The sequence below is a fragment of the Macaca nemestrina genome, chromosome 3, assembly GCF_043159975.1.
Source record: "Macaca nemestrina isolate mMacNem1 chromosome 3, mMacNem.hap1, whole genome shotgun sequence".
NCBI lineage: Eukaryota > Metazoa > Chordata > Mammalia > Primates > Cercopithecidae > Macaca > Macaca nemestrina.
In genome coordinates, this window is record NC_092127.1 from 82,781,548 (window position 1) to 82,796,259 (window position 14,712).

The 14,712-nt window shown below is 34.6% G+C and overlaps 1 protein-coding gene across 3 annotated transcripts in view; it reads left to right on the plus strand.

Annotated features, from left to right (window-relative positions):
• The window catches only part of LOC105486299 (TBC1 domain containing kinase), a 236,237-nt gene that overhangs the window by 50,639 nt on the left and 170,886 nt on the right, over positions 1 to 14,712 (plus strand). For all 3 annotated transcript variants that reach the window (XM_011749118.2, XM_011749117.2, XM_011749119.2), the window contains 3 exons: positions 2,934 to 3,048; positions 4,611 to 4,684; positions 13,428 to 13,569. In XM_011749118.2, coding sequence (XP_011747420.1) covers positions 2,934 to 3,048; positions 4,611 to 4,684; positions 13,428 to 13,569 — 331 coding nt within the window. The remainder of the gene's footprint in view (positions 1 to 2,933; positions 3,049 to 4,610; positions 4,685 to 13,427; positions 13,570 to 14,712) is intronic.

Below are 14,712 nucleotides of genomic sequence, written 5' to 3' on the forward strand. Positions count from 1 at the left end.
GTGAGTCTGTAAATTAAAAGGGCATGCTTAATGCTGACTGGCACAAACATACCCACATTAGACATATTGGGCTGAAATTTTATAACTCTAGGGATAAAGTAAAAATAATCCTCAATACTTCCCAGGAAAGAGTAACAGGATGTCTACAACAGAGTTGGAATCAGACTGATAGTAGCCTTCTCGCCATTAATAAAGAATGCTGTAAGACAATGGAGTAATTCTTTCCAAGTTTAAAGGCAAGAATAAGATATTTTCAGATGCGCTGTGCATGAAAATATCCTACTTATGCTCCCTGTATGAAACAATTTCTCAAGATGTCTTATAGCTAAACAAAAAAGAAATTTAAAAATAGTATGATATATAAAAATTATAGTAGCTGATGATAATGTTCATAAATAGAGTTATAAAATTATGGTATCTATTAAATCTTGATGACTGAGACATTTTCTCTTGACAGCTAGGGTTTAAGTGGCCTAGGTTTGTATTTCCTTCTGTGCTTAGTTCTACAGTAAATATTTATTAATCATTATTATCATGTGGCAATGTGCCAGTCACTTCCCATGTTTCTCAGAGTAAAAGCCCAAAGGTCTTACAGTGGCCTAAAGGACCTTTCGTCATCTGAGTCATCTGACTCGTAGCTACCTCTCTGAGCTTATCTCCTGTCACTTTATTCTTTGCTCATTCTACTGCATGCACTGAATACACTTTTGTGAGCTGCTGACTTTATACCAGTTCAGGAGTTGCTTGCTGTGACCTCTGCCTGAATCATACATTTCTAGAGACCTACCTGTCTTTTTCACTTCTTTTAGATTTCTATGTAAGTGTCACCTTCTCAGTGAGGCCTTCCCTGAACACATTATCTGTCTTCCCTACTTTATTTTTTTCTTCATTTAATCACTACACATCACGTTATCTATTTACTTATTTGTTTCACCTTCCAGCAAGGAGTGTAGGTTTCCTTTATCCCACTTATAATTTGATAGTCTAAAAACAATATAACGAATGCAGATAAGGAATTGGGGAAGAAAAATGGAGAAGTTGTGAAATATGTCAACTGTATCCTCTTGCAGAGTGAAGAGTTACTTATATTAAGTAAAAGTCTTACCACCAGAAGAATCGAAAACTAACTGCTGATGATTATTTGATAATGTAAAATAAAATTTGATAATGTAAAACAATGTAACTAATAAAAAGGAGTTGAGGAAGAAAATAGAAAAGTTGTGAAAATACGTCAACTATATCCTCTTGCATAGTGAAGAGTTAGTAAGTAAGTAAAAATCTAATCACCAGAAGGATTGAAAACAAAAACTGCTGATTCCCTCTAGAAAGTCAAACTAGGATCATAGAGGCAAATTTTAGCTTTGGTCTCTGGTTATTTCTTTTGGTTTTAATTTAGGAGAGAGAATCAGGTTGCAACAATTATTTTTGTAAAAATTTTATTCAATTTAGTATTTTTTTAAAGTCAGGTTTATTAAGGTATAATACCTTAATGTTTACCCTGTTTAGTGTAAACTTTAATGAGTTTGATAAAGTTATGTAACCGTCATCAAAATCAAGGATAGAACAGTTCCCTCATGCCACAAAATTTTCTCATACTCTTTTGTAGTCCACCTGCCCCCCACCCAAGCCCATGGCAATCTGTTAGTCCATTTTTTAACTTTTAACCTATGTCTTTTATTTAGTGTAGGTTTCTCATAGACTGAGTATAGCTGAGTTTAAATTCTTATCAAATCTGACAATCCTTATGACTTAATTGGTGAGTTGAGACCATTTGTACTTAATAACTATTGCTATATCTGGATTAAAATCTGTTAGTCATTTTCTATTTGTTCTGTTCTTTTTTCCTTTTATTCTGCCTGTTTGTGGATTGAATATTTTTTATGATTCCATTTTAGCTCTACTATTGGTTTTAAAAATTATGTTTAGTGGCTATCTGCAAACACGAATTTAATTTTAGAAAAATTTAAAAAATGGATAGAAAGGAAAATCTATACCAAAATGTTAATATTGTAGGTATGAGGAAATTTTCCATGTGAACAATTTTTGACTAAAACATTAGAGGATAATTAATAAAGCTAGGTTAATTTCTATGTGAGTATTACATTTGTCATACTCTTCTGAGATTTGAACTTTTCAAAAAGAAAAGAAATGTTGACAGGAAAAAGTTTTAATGCAGACACCAATGTCCGCAAATGAACAATCCATACTTTATAAAGATGTAATGATAAAAATTAAAACGTGTTCCAAATACGACTGCCAAGTAGCAGTATTTAACCAAATACAGTGCCTGTTTCCTGGTAATTTACATGAATAGACTTGCAAATTGGAAAAAACATTAGGGAGATGGATGGTGAGAGAGAGGAGGGAAAAACTGGAGGATGTATGTGTGAAGGATGATCTGTACATAATAGGATAAGAATTAAAGAGAAATGTTTGCTAAATCATAAATGACCAGAGATTGCTTTATAGGTTGAATATGGAAAATAAGCTAGTGTTGTATACCATAAAATATATTGTTACTACTTTTTTTCAGGGGCTTAGGTATTTTGTATTGAGCAAAATAGTTGTTAGTGACTTAGTTCTGCCATATACCTGAAACTTAACCTGATAATTTGGCAAAGCCAACCTGCTATAGGTTAGTTGCACTCGCCATCAAAATTAAAGCCTTTTCCTGGAAGGACCAAATACTGCTATTACAGTAGCCTTTAGGAAACTGTAGGATCTTTGTCAGATCAATTCTGTTATAATCAGAAAATCTAAAATATGTAGAAGTAGATATTTTAGAAAATATATAGGTTCTATTTTCTCAGAATAAAAGAGGAGCAATAAAAAATAAAACTTTTTGAATATTTTCAGTATGTCACATTTCACTTGTTAAAACAAGTTATTTATTTGCTTTGTAATTGAACTTTGACTTTTTGTTTTCTTTGTAGCTCCTCAACGGTTTTGTGCATAGCATTTGAGGTTCTTCAGGGCTTGCAGTATATGAACAAACATGGTATAGTACACAGGGCATTGTCTCCTCATAATATCCTGTTGGACCGAAAGGTAATTGTTAAATCATGTAATAAATATTTGTATATCGTTTGAAATTGGAAGCAACTGGGATCAGGGCTACTCAATCAGAAGAACAATAGAATCAGAATATGTTTTAAGAATATTCATAATGAAAAGACTATATGAAAGTGATTGTGGTTTTTGAAAAAAGAATCCTTAAATTATTTAATCTGTATATCTTTCACATGGATTATTTTCCCCACAAGACTCATTTTCTAACTTTATGGTTTTTTCATTTTACTCTTATTTCTAAAGCCTTGTGGCTTCCCAGTATACTCCTCCTCTTAATTTATTTTCGTTTTTAAGAAAATGGCTCTTTTTGCTAGAATGTTATTCATATAAACCAGCTGCACTGTGTTTTCTCTGTTTTTCTTCTGCCTTCTTTCCTCTTCTATTTATCTCCTTATTTACCAGCTGTTCATACCTACCTCCTTTTACTATTGAAGTGCTGTTTCTCTACTGGAAATCTTATGGGGCATTAAGAAGAAGCTTGTAAACTCTTCAGAGAGAATTATGGTATCGAGGTTGTATATTTTCAGGAATAATTGTAATTTTATTCCTTTTCATAAAATATATAAAAACATATTGGAGGAAATTTTTTCATGGACATCATTTACTGTATTAGTAGGATTATCCTTGTTCTCTGGTTCTTTTCCCAAATCAATACTTGGGAGGCTGAGATGAGAACATTGCTTGAGCCCAGGAGTTTGAGGCTGCAGTGAGCTATGATCACACCACTGCACTCCAGCCTGGGTGATAGAGTGAGACCCTGTCTCTAAAAAACAAACACACAAACACAAACACAGAAAAGTGTACTCATTAATTTTAGATTTATGGCAGTAAAGAATCATTGCCATATCAATCTAAGCTGTTTTTAAATATAAATATTTTATAATGCTTGGAAATAATGTTCGTGAGAAGACAAACCAATTTTAAGATCAACTTAATATTTTAAAGCCTTATAGATTAAAAGGGAAAAAAACTTAAAAGATATGAAATTATATTTATCATTTATTAAGAGCCTTATACTTATGATAGTTATTTTTGTTCTCAAACAATATAAAAAATCATTGGAAATCTAGCAGATTCACCAAAATCTTGATGAGTTTTGAACTGATATTTTCAAGTTAAGTTTTCCTATTTCACAGTTAAATTATAAATATAAATGGACTTGCAACTCCATGAAGAAAAATTTGCTCTGTGAAACTTACCATAAACCATTCTAACCAAAGTTTCAAGACAGATGAGAACATTTTTGCCTCTTTGTTTTGTGAAATAACTAGACAATGTAACAGCAAAAATATTAAAGAAACATGTCATTTGTCATTTTGAGATATATATGTGTACATATGCATATATACATATTTAATGAGTCTAAAGCAGACTATTGGCAGATAGTTTTTTATAAAATTGTGTTTTTTTTAAATCTTCTATAGTGGTATTTTGATAAAATATTGTTATATAATGGTTTCTTTAGGTATAAAATGTATAATAATTTTCCTTGCCCATTATAATAAAATATTTGATAGTGTTTTTTCTCTTTACTATTGTAGGGACATATTAAATTGGCTAAATTTGGACTTTATCACATGACAGCTCATGGTGATGATGTTGATTTCCCAATAGGGTAAGGATATGTTTTCCTCTATTTTGAGTTTCTTTTTAAATTTTGTAATCTTTGGTAACGTGTATATTTTGTTAATTATATTTGATATTCCTTTTTGACATGAAAACAGCTTTTTAAAAATTAATGCATCTCAATTTTCCATATACTTTTAAAATGAGTAGACAATGAGTTTTTCCCAGCATCCTATAGATCCTTGATGTTGATCATTCATTGAATTGACAGAGAGGCTAGCAGTATTGACATCCTTTACATTATGATATTTCCTAATTATCTGTATGTCATTCAGAATCAAATCAATTCAAGGCAAGAAGGATGACTAGATTCTCAATTAATGATAATGTGTGTGCATCAAGAGACTGAAAAACATCACTCACATTATTTTCAATTTAATGTTTTATGTTTAATTCCCTTTTCTCTAAGATATAATTATATATTAAGACTCAAGTTGAGTCATTGTGGATATTAGAGGTAGAGATAAATTCCATACCTGAAAGTCTATGTTTAAGTTCAGAAAGGTTTATTTAATCACTTCTGTTATGGAATTGCAGATGTATGTTGCCCTCCACAAAAGAAATGGAAGGTCGTTTCGTGCATATTCAAGTAGATGTTTTTTTTTTTTTTTTCTTTTTGAGACGGAGTCTCACTCTGTCGCCCAGGCCGGAGTGCAGTGGCCAGATCTCAGCTCACTGCAAGCTCTACCTCCCAGGTTTACGCCATTCTCTTGCCTCAGCCTCCCGAGTAGCTGGGACTACAGGCGCCCGCCACCTTGCCTGGCTGGTTTTTTTGTATTTTTTTAGTAGAGATGGGGTTTCACCGTGTTAGCCAGGATGGTCTCAATCTCCTGACCTGGTGATCTGCCCGTCTCGGCCTCCCAAAGTGCTGGGATTACAGGCTGGAGCCACTGCGCCTGGCCTCAAGTAGATGTTTTTGATACAGATTTTTGTGTTATATTTGTGTGGCTGCTTTTAGACATTTTCAGAATTATTTTCTTTTTTGAAGATTAAGTTGAGATTGTTTTAGATAAAATAGTTACAAAAATAGTATAAAGAATTCCTCTATACGTATCTTCATCAGTTTCTCCAAATGTTAACATTTCAGTACATTTGCTTTTTCTCTGTTTTCTAAGCATATATGTGTGTATGTGTATAATGATTGTTTTTTATAATCACTTAAAAGTAATTAATGTTACGTAATAACACTTTACCTCTAAGTACTTCCATTTGTATTTTCTAAAAGGAGGACTTTGTTTTTTTACATGACCTCAGAACAGTTGTCAAAACAAGGAAACTAAACTTGATGCAGTATTATTATCTAACCTAGAGACCTTAATCATATTTTTTCAATTGTAGTGTGGCTGTTTTTGATAGTATCCATTTGTGTTTTCCTCTTTGGGCTTCCTAAAATAAGTTTTATCACACCGTTACTGAGAATTGTGATATGAAGTCATAGAGTGTGTTTTTCAAACAGAATGTTACTTAAAAACTTAATATAATTTTTTTAAAAGCCAGCCTCATATATAACTTGCCCTTTTTTCTTTATAACTCAAATTATAGGTTTCTTAACTAAACTTTTCGTTAAGTTTATGGCTGTGTCTTATTACTAAGACATAGATAATAAACTTAAACTTTATTCAGTGAGGAAACATTTATTGAGCAATTTCTCTTCTGCCTGTTTGTTTTACAAAAATAAATAAGATAGTCTTCTCTCCTCAAGAAGCTCATTGTTTAGTGAGAGAATTTTCTGTTCTGATGGGCTACTTATTAAGGTACATAAATTCATAGTCTTACAGTTTTGTGTGTTGAAAACTTATAGGCAAAAACCAATTCTTGTTTCATAGGCATGAAAATGGTATTTTGCAAAGACAGTCTACAATTCCTTATTTGTTCAAAAAAGCCCTTTCGAATATGAAAGGGGTTTTTTTATTCAACTTATATTTGAATGTAAGTTTTTAGTGAGGCTCTAGCTCCTTTGTCATGTATGATAAATGCCTTTCAAGGTGACTTTTAAGTAGCTGTAGTACAAATGATTGCTGCTACTGCTTTTGTCTAAATCAATTTGTGTAAGAAAGAAATCCAAAAACTTAAAAATTACTTTTAAGTTTTTTATTTTTATTTAAAGGTACTTTAGGTTTCAGTGATGAATCGAAGAAAGGAGGTGATTTTTCTTAAAGCATATCAAGTAAGAGCTACACTTGAATTTAAAATGCTTGGATAGAATTGGTCTTGTGTTACCATTTGGTCTGGCTTGCTTTGAAGTCTTAGACCCAAAGGGTCTTACCAGAAAATATCAAAGAGCAAAATGTGAAACATTAGCCAGGAAAAATAAAGTGATCAAACAGCTAAGGCATGAAAGAAAATATTTACACCAGAAGAAGCTTGCAGTTGATTCAAAAGACAAATATTAAGGAACAACAAAGTAAAATGTTACCATCTGTTTCAAAATACTGTAAAGAGTTGGAAATCAGGCATTCATTTCAGTTGGCCAGTAGCTTAATACCTTGTTAAAACATCAAACAGATGATGAAAGCCACTTTATTTACCTCATCAGTCATACTCACAGCAAAGTTCTGGTAATTGTCTTTGAGTGTTAAAATGCTATGATACGGAAGAGAAGGTTGTTGAAAAAAGATGACCTACATTAAATAATTCTAGGGCTTATTATTTTTTAATAGTTTTCCTATGATTAAAAGGGAAACTAAAATATTTGAAACAAAGTTTATCTCTGTCCTGTCAGAAGTTTTTGATATAACAATGTACCTATAGTTTTGCTTGATTTTTCATTATTATCATTTTTCAGTTAGATGTGCTGGAAATCAGGAATAAAGATGAACACTGACTTCTGGATATATTGTGGTGATGATAAAAGTACACCATTGCATTTGTATTAAATTTTTCATTCTTATTAAATGTCTTTATAGATTCACTAACATTTATTACAGCTTTATGAAGTAGGCAGTAATATTCCAGTTTTACAGATGAAGAAACCTAAATCACATATAGAATATGTGGTAGAACTGAAATTAGAACACAGGTATTATAACATCTAGTATAGTGCTGCTTCCACTAGACTTCAGCTGTTTCTAGAGGTATCACACATTCATTTAGAAGAGCAATATCATCATCTTAGGGTAAAATAACACAATACAAATTTGTATATGACAGAAATACACAAGCAAATCATAAGAAGCTACTGGTATCACATCATCATTCTATTAAAAAGAAAAAGGAGTTAAAAACCAAATTTACCCATTTGAATTTAAGTCATAATCCCTGACTTAATTGACTTGTATTTTGAAAGTAAATAAGTACTAGCATTGATAGTTTGAGGAGGTTGTAGAAAAGATAGGAAGAAAAACAGAAATAATATTTGAATGTCTACTTAATATACATTACATAGATGAAACATATATTTAAATATATTTTGATTATAATCATCATTGTAAGAGGACATAATTTAATCTAACTGGTTTTAAAATCTAGATTGTGGGTGCTCATGAGTAAATCTGACAATAAATGAAGAAGGGGCATGCACATATGTAATAAGTATGGCAAAATTTCACTCCATCTCTCGTCTAAAACTGTTCTTATTCCTTTTATTTCTAGGAACTGGGATTCAAATTTAGCAATTGCTCCTATGTGTAATTCTTATTTACTACCTGCTTTTTAAATTGTCATTTGTAAGGCCATCCTAGTGGGCATTTTTGATAGGAATTTTTTTTTTTTTAAGCAAAACTATACTGAGTATATCCTCTATTTAAGTCTCATTGGTAGTTGTAGAGGATTTATAAAAAGATACGCAAGTGCCCTCAGGTATATGGTTCTTTGTTTTCTAATTGAGATGGGAGGTTAAATTTTTGTACATGAAATATATAGTGTATAAAACAAACATGTATAGCATCATACCATGTATAGCTTTTATAAGATATAGAACAGGCAAAATGAGTACTTTATAGAACCAAATCAGGTATTGATGGCAGTGGCGGCCTGTGTGGAATGGACACTACCACGATGCCGGCTGCAGTGGGGGAGGTGTTGCTGGGGCTGTCACTTCACAGAGCCTATAGGGGCCAGGAGCAGACAGGAGCCCCACCTTCCCGGGCACAGCTGCAGCTGCCCAAGTTGGTGCTGCAGACCTGGGCTTCCCAGTGCTCTTGGGGGCTGGAAGCAGACAGGAGCCCTGCTCTCCCAGGTGCAGCTGCAGGCTCAGAAATGTCTGTTCCCACTGCCTGACCCCTCCCTCCTCCCTGTACCCACTCTGATCTTGGAGGGAGGTCGGGGCCAAGCCCAGGTGCTGTTGGACCCCGGCTGGGTGTGTGCACACTCGAGGCAGCACTGACACTCCAGCCCCCTGCTGCCTTGACCCCCTGTGGACTTTGGACACCAACAGGCGAGGGAGAGAGTCTGAAGGGGGGCTGAGGGCAGCTCAGCGCTGGCCTGCAGGCGCTTCTTGGCACAAATAGCCTGGGTACCATGAAGAGCGACAGGAGTCAGACAGGTTCCTGGGTAGAAGGGGGCAGGTCCCTGGTGAAGCTCTGCCTTCAAGCTGTTGAGGGACTGAAGCCTGGGAGACGGGCTGCCAGTCCCGTGGACCTGAGTGGGAACTTGTGGTGCTTTTTCTGGGCCCACCCATGGCCGCCCATGGACCAATGGATGTGCACTTCTTCCCTCTGAGGACCATAACAACCCTGGACTCAGCCAGACTTGAGCAGATGATGGATGGCCAGCTGCAGAGAGCAACTACCCACCCCAGGGTCTTCTCTCTGCTGAGGGCTGAACACTCATAGGGACACCCCACCTGAGGGGAGAAGCTATCCACCCTAGGGTCTCCTCTCAGCTGAGTGCTGAACACTCATTGGGACACCCTGCCTGTGGAGAGGAAGTACCCACTGTGGGTCTCCTTAGGTGTTCTATAGCTGGATAAATCTCTTCAGCTTGCTCACCCTCCACTTGTCCGTGTACCTTATTTCTGGATGCAGGACAAGAATTTGGGACCTGCCAAATGGCAGAGCTAAAACAGCTATAACAAACAGGGCTGAAACAACCCCTTGCCTGCCACAATGCGGGTGGCAAGGAAAGAAGACAGAAGGAGAGAGGAGCTGCAGCCCTTTGGGGATCCCAGACCTAGGAACTTTCTGAGCCAGGGCTGTAACACTCTCTTTGGGGCTCTGCAGTTCCTGACATCTCCAAGTTTCCGTGCACAACCATGTTCCCTGGTGCCAGCCATGGAAGCTGCTTGCAACACACGTGGTCCAACCACAGCCTTGCAGGGAGCCAGCGCCGTGTGAGCACCTGGACCTGCCCGCTGTGCCATAGCCAGTATGCCTGGCTGTGCATGGTGACCAGACCCCACACTCACTCATAACCCCTTGCCACTCCATGCCTGGCTCTCCCTTGGCCAGCATGGCATCCAGGCCAGTAGCACAAGCTGAGCACAGCCTGCCAGTCCAAGTGGATGGAACGAGCCCAGTGGGTCCAAGCAAAACTCAGGCAAAGGCACCACTGGCTACAGAAGTTTCCACCTGACAAAGTGACACCACATAATCCCGTGATAGTATATGTTCCTTTATGGAAAAAATATAAATCTTTTTGAGAGACATTAAAGAAGACATAAATAAATATGGAGATACCATGTTTATAGATTGTTAGGGTCAGTATTGTTAAGATGTTAGTTCTCTACAACCTGTCTTTATATCTTATCTATTTTCAATAAAAATTCAACTGTATGTGAAAGAGAAAATACTTGGCAAGATAGTTTTAAAATGTATATAGAGAAGAACAAACACCCACAAAGAGCCCACATTTTCCCAAAGAGAAGCTAAAAGGTACGTATGTTTTGAGAGGTCTTAACAATTATCAGTAATTGTTTAATAAAATACATTTTATATGAAAATATTTTATTTAAAATAGTGTAATAGTATACTCTTAGGCAAATTGACCAAATGAACAGATGAAGGAGCCAAGAAACAAATCTCTGTACGTGTGGAGATTTGATTTAGTATACAGCTGGCACTGCAGACTAGTTGGGGAGAAAGAGGTTTCAATAAAGGGAACAGGGCTCAATTGCTTATTTATGTAGGAAAATAAGTTGTACTTTGTCTGACATCATATGAAAAATGAATTCTAGATGGATCAAGAAACTTAAATATAAAAGGCTAAACTGAAACTTTGAGAAAATTAACAGATTATTTTGACAAAATCATTAAGTATAAGGAAAAAAGTTTAATTCACCTGAAAGATAAGAACTTCTTATTCATAAACAGATACCATAAAGAGAAAGAAAAGACAAAACCACAAAGTGGTAGAAAATATTTCGAGTCGTAATTACTGAAGAAGACATTAGTGTCTGGAATTAAAGAAAAAATGTGCAGTAAAAGATTATCATAGAAAGCCTAAGACTGCTATCCTTGGAAACTAAGTCCTGCTAGCAATGTTTGCCCTTGGCTGTTGCCTTGAAACTTGGATTGCAGAAATGTTCCCATGGATCCCTAACTGCTGAGGCTAGTTTACTGTGCTTGTAAACAACCAAAGTGGTTTATGCTGAACACTTGCTTTCCTTCTTGAGTTCTTAAATTTTTGTACATGCCAGGCAGAGAGTGCCTGTGTGACAAGTCCCAAATAAAATCCTTGGATTTTCAATGGGCTTCTCTGGCCAGAAACATCACATAACATTTGTTCTTCAAGATTGGAAAGAAGTTCAAAAAAAAAAAGAAAGAAAAGAAAACTAAAGATACATCACATACATGGTGCTACATTTTTGTTGCTGGAAGAAGAATGTATTCTATGTGATCCCTGATAGGAGGGAGAGAGCATAAGGAAGCATCTATATAGGTTCCTTGAGACTCCCTCTCTGTCTTTGTCCCTTGTGATTCAGCTATGCCCTTACTGTGTCACTGTAATAAATCTTACAAGACTTACTTGCTAAGTCTTGTAAGTCTTTCTAGTGAATTTTTAAACATGAGAGTGGTCTTGGGGACCCCAAAATAACTAGAGAAATAAGCAAAAGACTTGAATGGGCATATCACACAATAATAAACCCAAATGACTAATAAACATGTGAACATTTGCCTCAATGTCATTAATTTTCAAGGAAATGCAAAGTAAAACCACAATAGATTTTTATACCAGATTGTTAAACATTAAAAAGTCTGTCAAATATCAAGTGTTGGTGAAGAAGTAAAACAATAGGAATAGTCATTCACTGCTGGCAAGTGTATAGATTGGTATAACTCCTTTTGAAAAACATTTGGCATTGTTTAATGAAGTAGAAAGTGCACATATCCTATGGCTTAGAAGTTTGGTTCTAGGTTGTTAACATTGGGAACCTTTTGCAGATGTATAACATACATGGCATTCTGTGCAATGTTGTTCATAATATTAATAATAAAAAGCAGGAAACAGCTTAAATGCCATTGCTATTTGAATGTATAAATTATGATATATTCGTATAATAGAAAAAAGAATTTAATGGATACAGCTTCATGCAACAATATAGATAATCTTGATTGAAAAAGCAAAAGAATACAGTCATCCTAATTCCAGTGTTATAAAGTTCAGAGATATGCTTGACTAAACAGTACATTTTTTAGGGATACAAACATGGTAAAACCATCAGGAAATGGAAGAGAATGACAAACACAAAAATTCCAGGTATCTTCTCCTCTGGAGGAACAGGAATGGAGATACAATCAGGGAGAAGCACAAAGGGACTTTCAGTGATAATTTTATGTTCTTCACTTAAACTGCTTCTTGGTACATGGGTGTTCATTGAAGCTTTCTTCTTTATACCTTATCCATATTTAAGAGGCAGTGTTTTGCATTTATTCAATATTTGCTAAACCAGTTTTCAAAAGCCTTTTATGTCAGTGAAGTTGTGAGGAAATAGGCACTGTCATGTATTACTTATGACAATATAAAGCAATATAACCTCTCCAAAGGGCAACTTGGTGTGATAAGTCAAAATTTAAAATGCACATACCATATGATCTTGGAGTGCCACTTCTAAGAATATATCTGTCATTCATATGCATATACTTGTGGGATATGTAATAGTCATAATATATTCATCTCATTATTGGTAATAGCAAAATAATGGAAGTTCCAAAATGTTTTTGTTTTGTCAAATTAAGAGCATCAATGAAATTATTGGCAGTTTTCAAAAAGAATGAGAAAACTCTATACTTGTGTTTTTAAAGAACAATCTCTAAAATATACTTTAAGTGGAAAAAGGGTACATAGCAATATGTATAGTGTTTTACCATGTGGGGCAGAGGTGATGAGTGGACAAAGTTATATATACATAAATATGTCAGGGTGACAGGGGTATAGAGATAGGAGTTTTACTTTTCAATTTATATCTTTTTATAGCATTAACATTCTTACTACTAAAAATAATAAATACTTTTTTAAGAGATAAAATGAGCTTTAAATAGTAATTCAGTATTAAGGGAAGATAGGCAATAAGAGGGAAGGAAAAACACTTGGAAACCAGAGAGAAGCAAATAAAGAAGTTAATGCTGGAGGGAAACATGAGGGTTTTAAAACTGTTTGAGACTTGTGTATATTTACTCTTGATTCCTTGACATTGAAGGTCTGTATTATAATGGTTAGTTTAGAATGCTTTCTAGCAACAGTTGTTAATTTAATTGCATGGGACTTTTACATAGATCTTACCACACTGATTGTAAAAATGTACTATTGCTTCTTTCCGTGTTGTAATTATTCATTATTTTAATGTGTCATTACAGGTATCCCTCATACTTGGCCCCTGAGGTAATTGCACAGGGAATTTTCAAAACCACTGATCACATGCCAAGTAAAAAACCATTGCCTTCTGGCCCCAAATCAGATGTATGGTCTCTTGGAATCATTTTATTTGAGCTTTGTGTGGTATGTATAAAGAAATATTAATATAATAAAAAGAAATTGTGCATTTATTGGAATAATCTTTTGGAGAGGAAAGTTAATAATAATATGTTTTTGCTGTACAAATTGATTACATATGAGGAGAAAAGGCTTAATTTGGCTTAATCATGTTTGATAATTAATTTCATATATTTTTTGGCATCTCTAGAAACATACTTTTACTAAGTGTGAATGTAAATGTTACCAGATGTGTATTATTTTGGAATCTCTGTAATGTGTATATTTTTACAAAGTTAAGATGTTTATATTAAGTTATATAAGATATATGGAGTACCATTAAAAGTTTAACAAGATATTGAAGTCAAAACCATGTTTTTGGAAGATTGATATGACAATAATGTAAGATTGAGAAGAATAGCAGTTTTTTTCAATGATCTCTACCTGTAGTTCTGATTTGATAAATGTTTAAGAACATTTTTTCTTCTCTATTAAAAAAAATCAAAGCATCTCTCTTTTTTCTATAAACACCAGATAATCTTAAGCCTTTTCCTTCTAAGTTTATTTAAATGATCATATAAGCTTAATTTGTTTATGATAAGAGGAATATAATTATAGCCAACATTAATGAAGCATTCTGCGTTATGTAACCCTCACCATAACCTGTGGTATATATACAGTTAATATTTTAATTTTACAGATGAGAAAAGTGAGACTTCAGATGGTTAAGTAGTTTGCCCAATTTATGTAACTATTTGGTGGTGGGAGAGTCCAATTTGGCACACATTCACTGCTCAACTCATAAATGCTGAAGGCATAAGTGTTTAACTCCAGACCTTATATCAAGGAGCCTCCTGAGGCAGACTAATAAGGAAATAATTAAAATATAATGTGTGCATCTTAAAATATACCAGGTGCTGTAGGAGCATGAAAGATGGCTGTGTGAAGTTATTGTGGTAAGAGAGTGTTATGAAATTTTTTAATGGAGAAACAGGCTACCTGGATCATAATATTTAAGTAAGAATTAGCCTGGTAGATGAAAGGGTATAATCAGTCTTACCCAGGGGACATCTTGCTCTCAATAAAGTAAGACTCCACGTGGCCTGGAATACCTCTAGATATCCAGGTATGTGTTGATCTCAAAAGTGAACAATGCTTACATCAAACTAG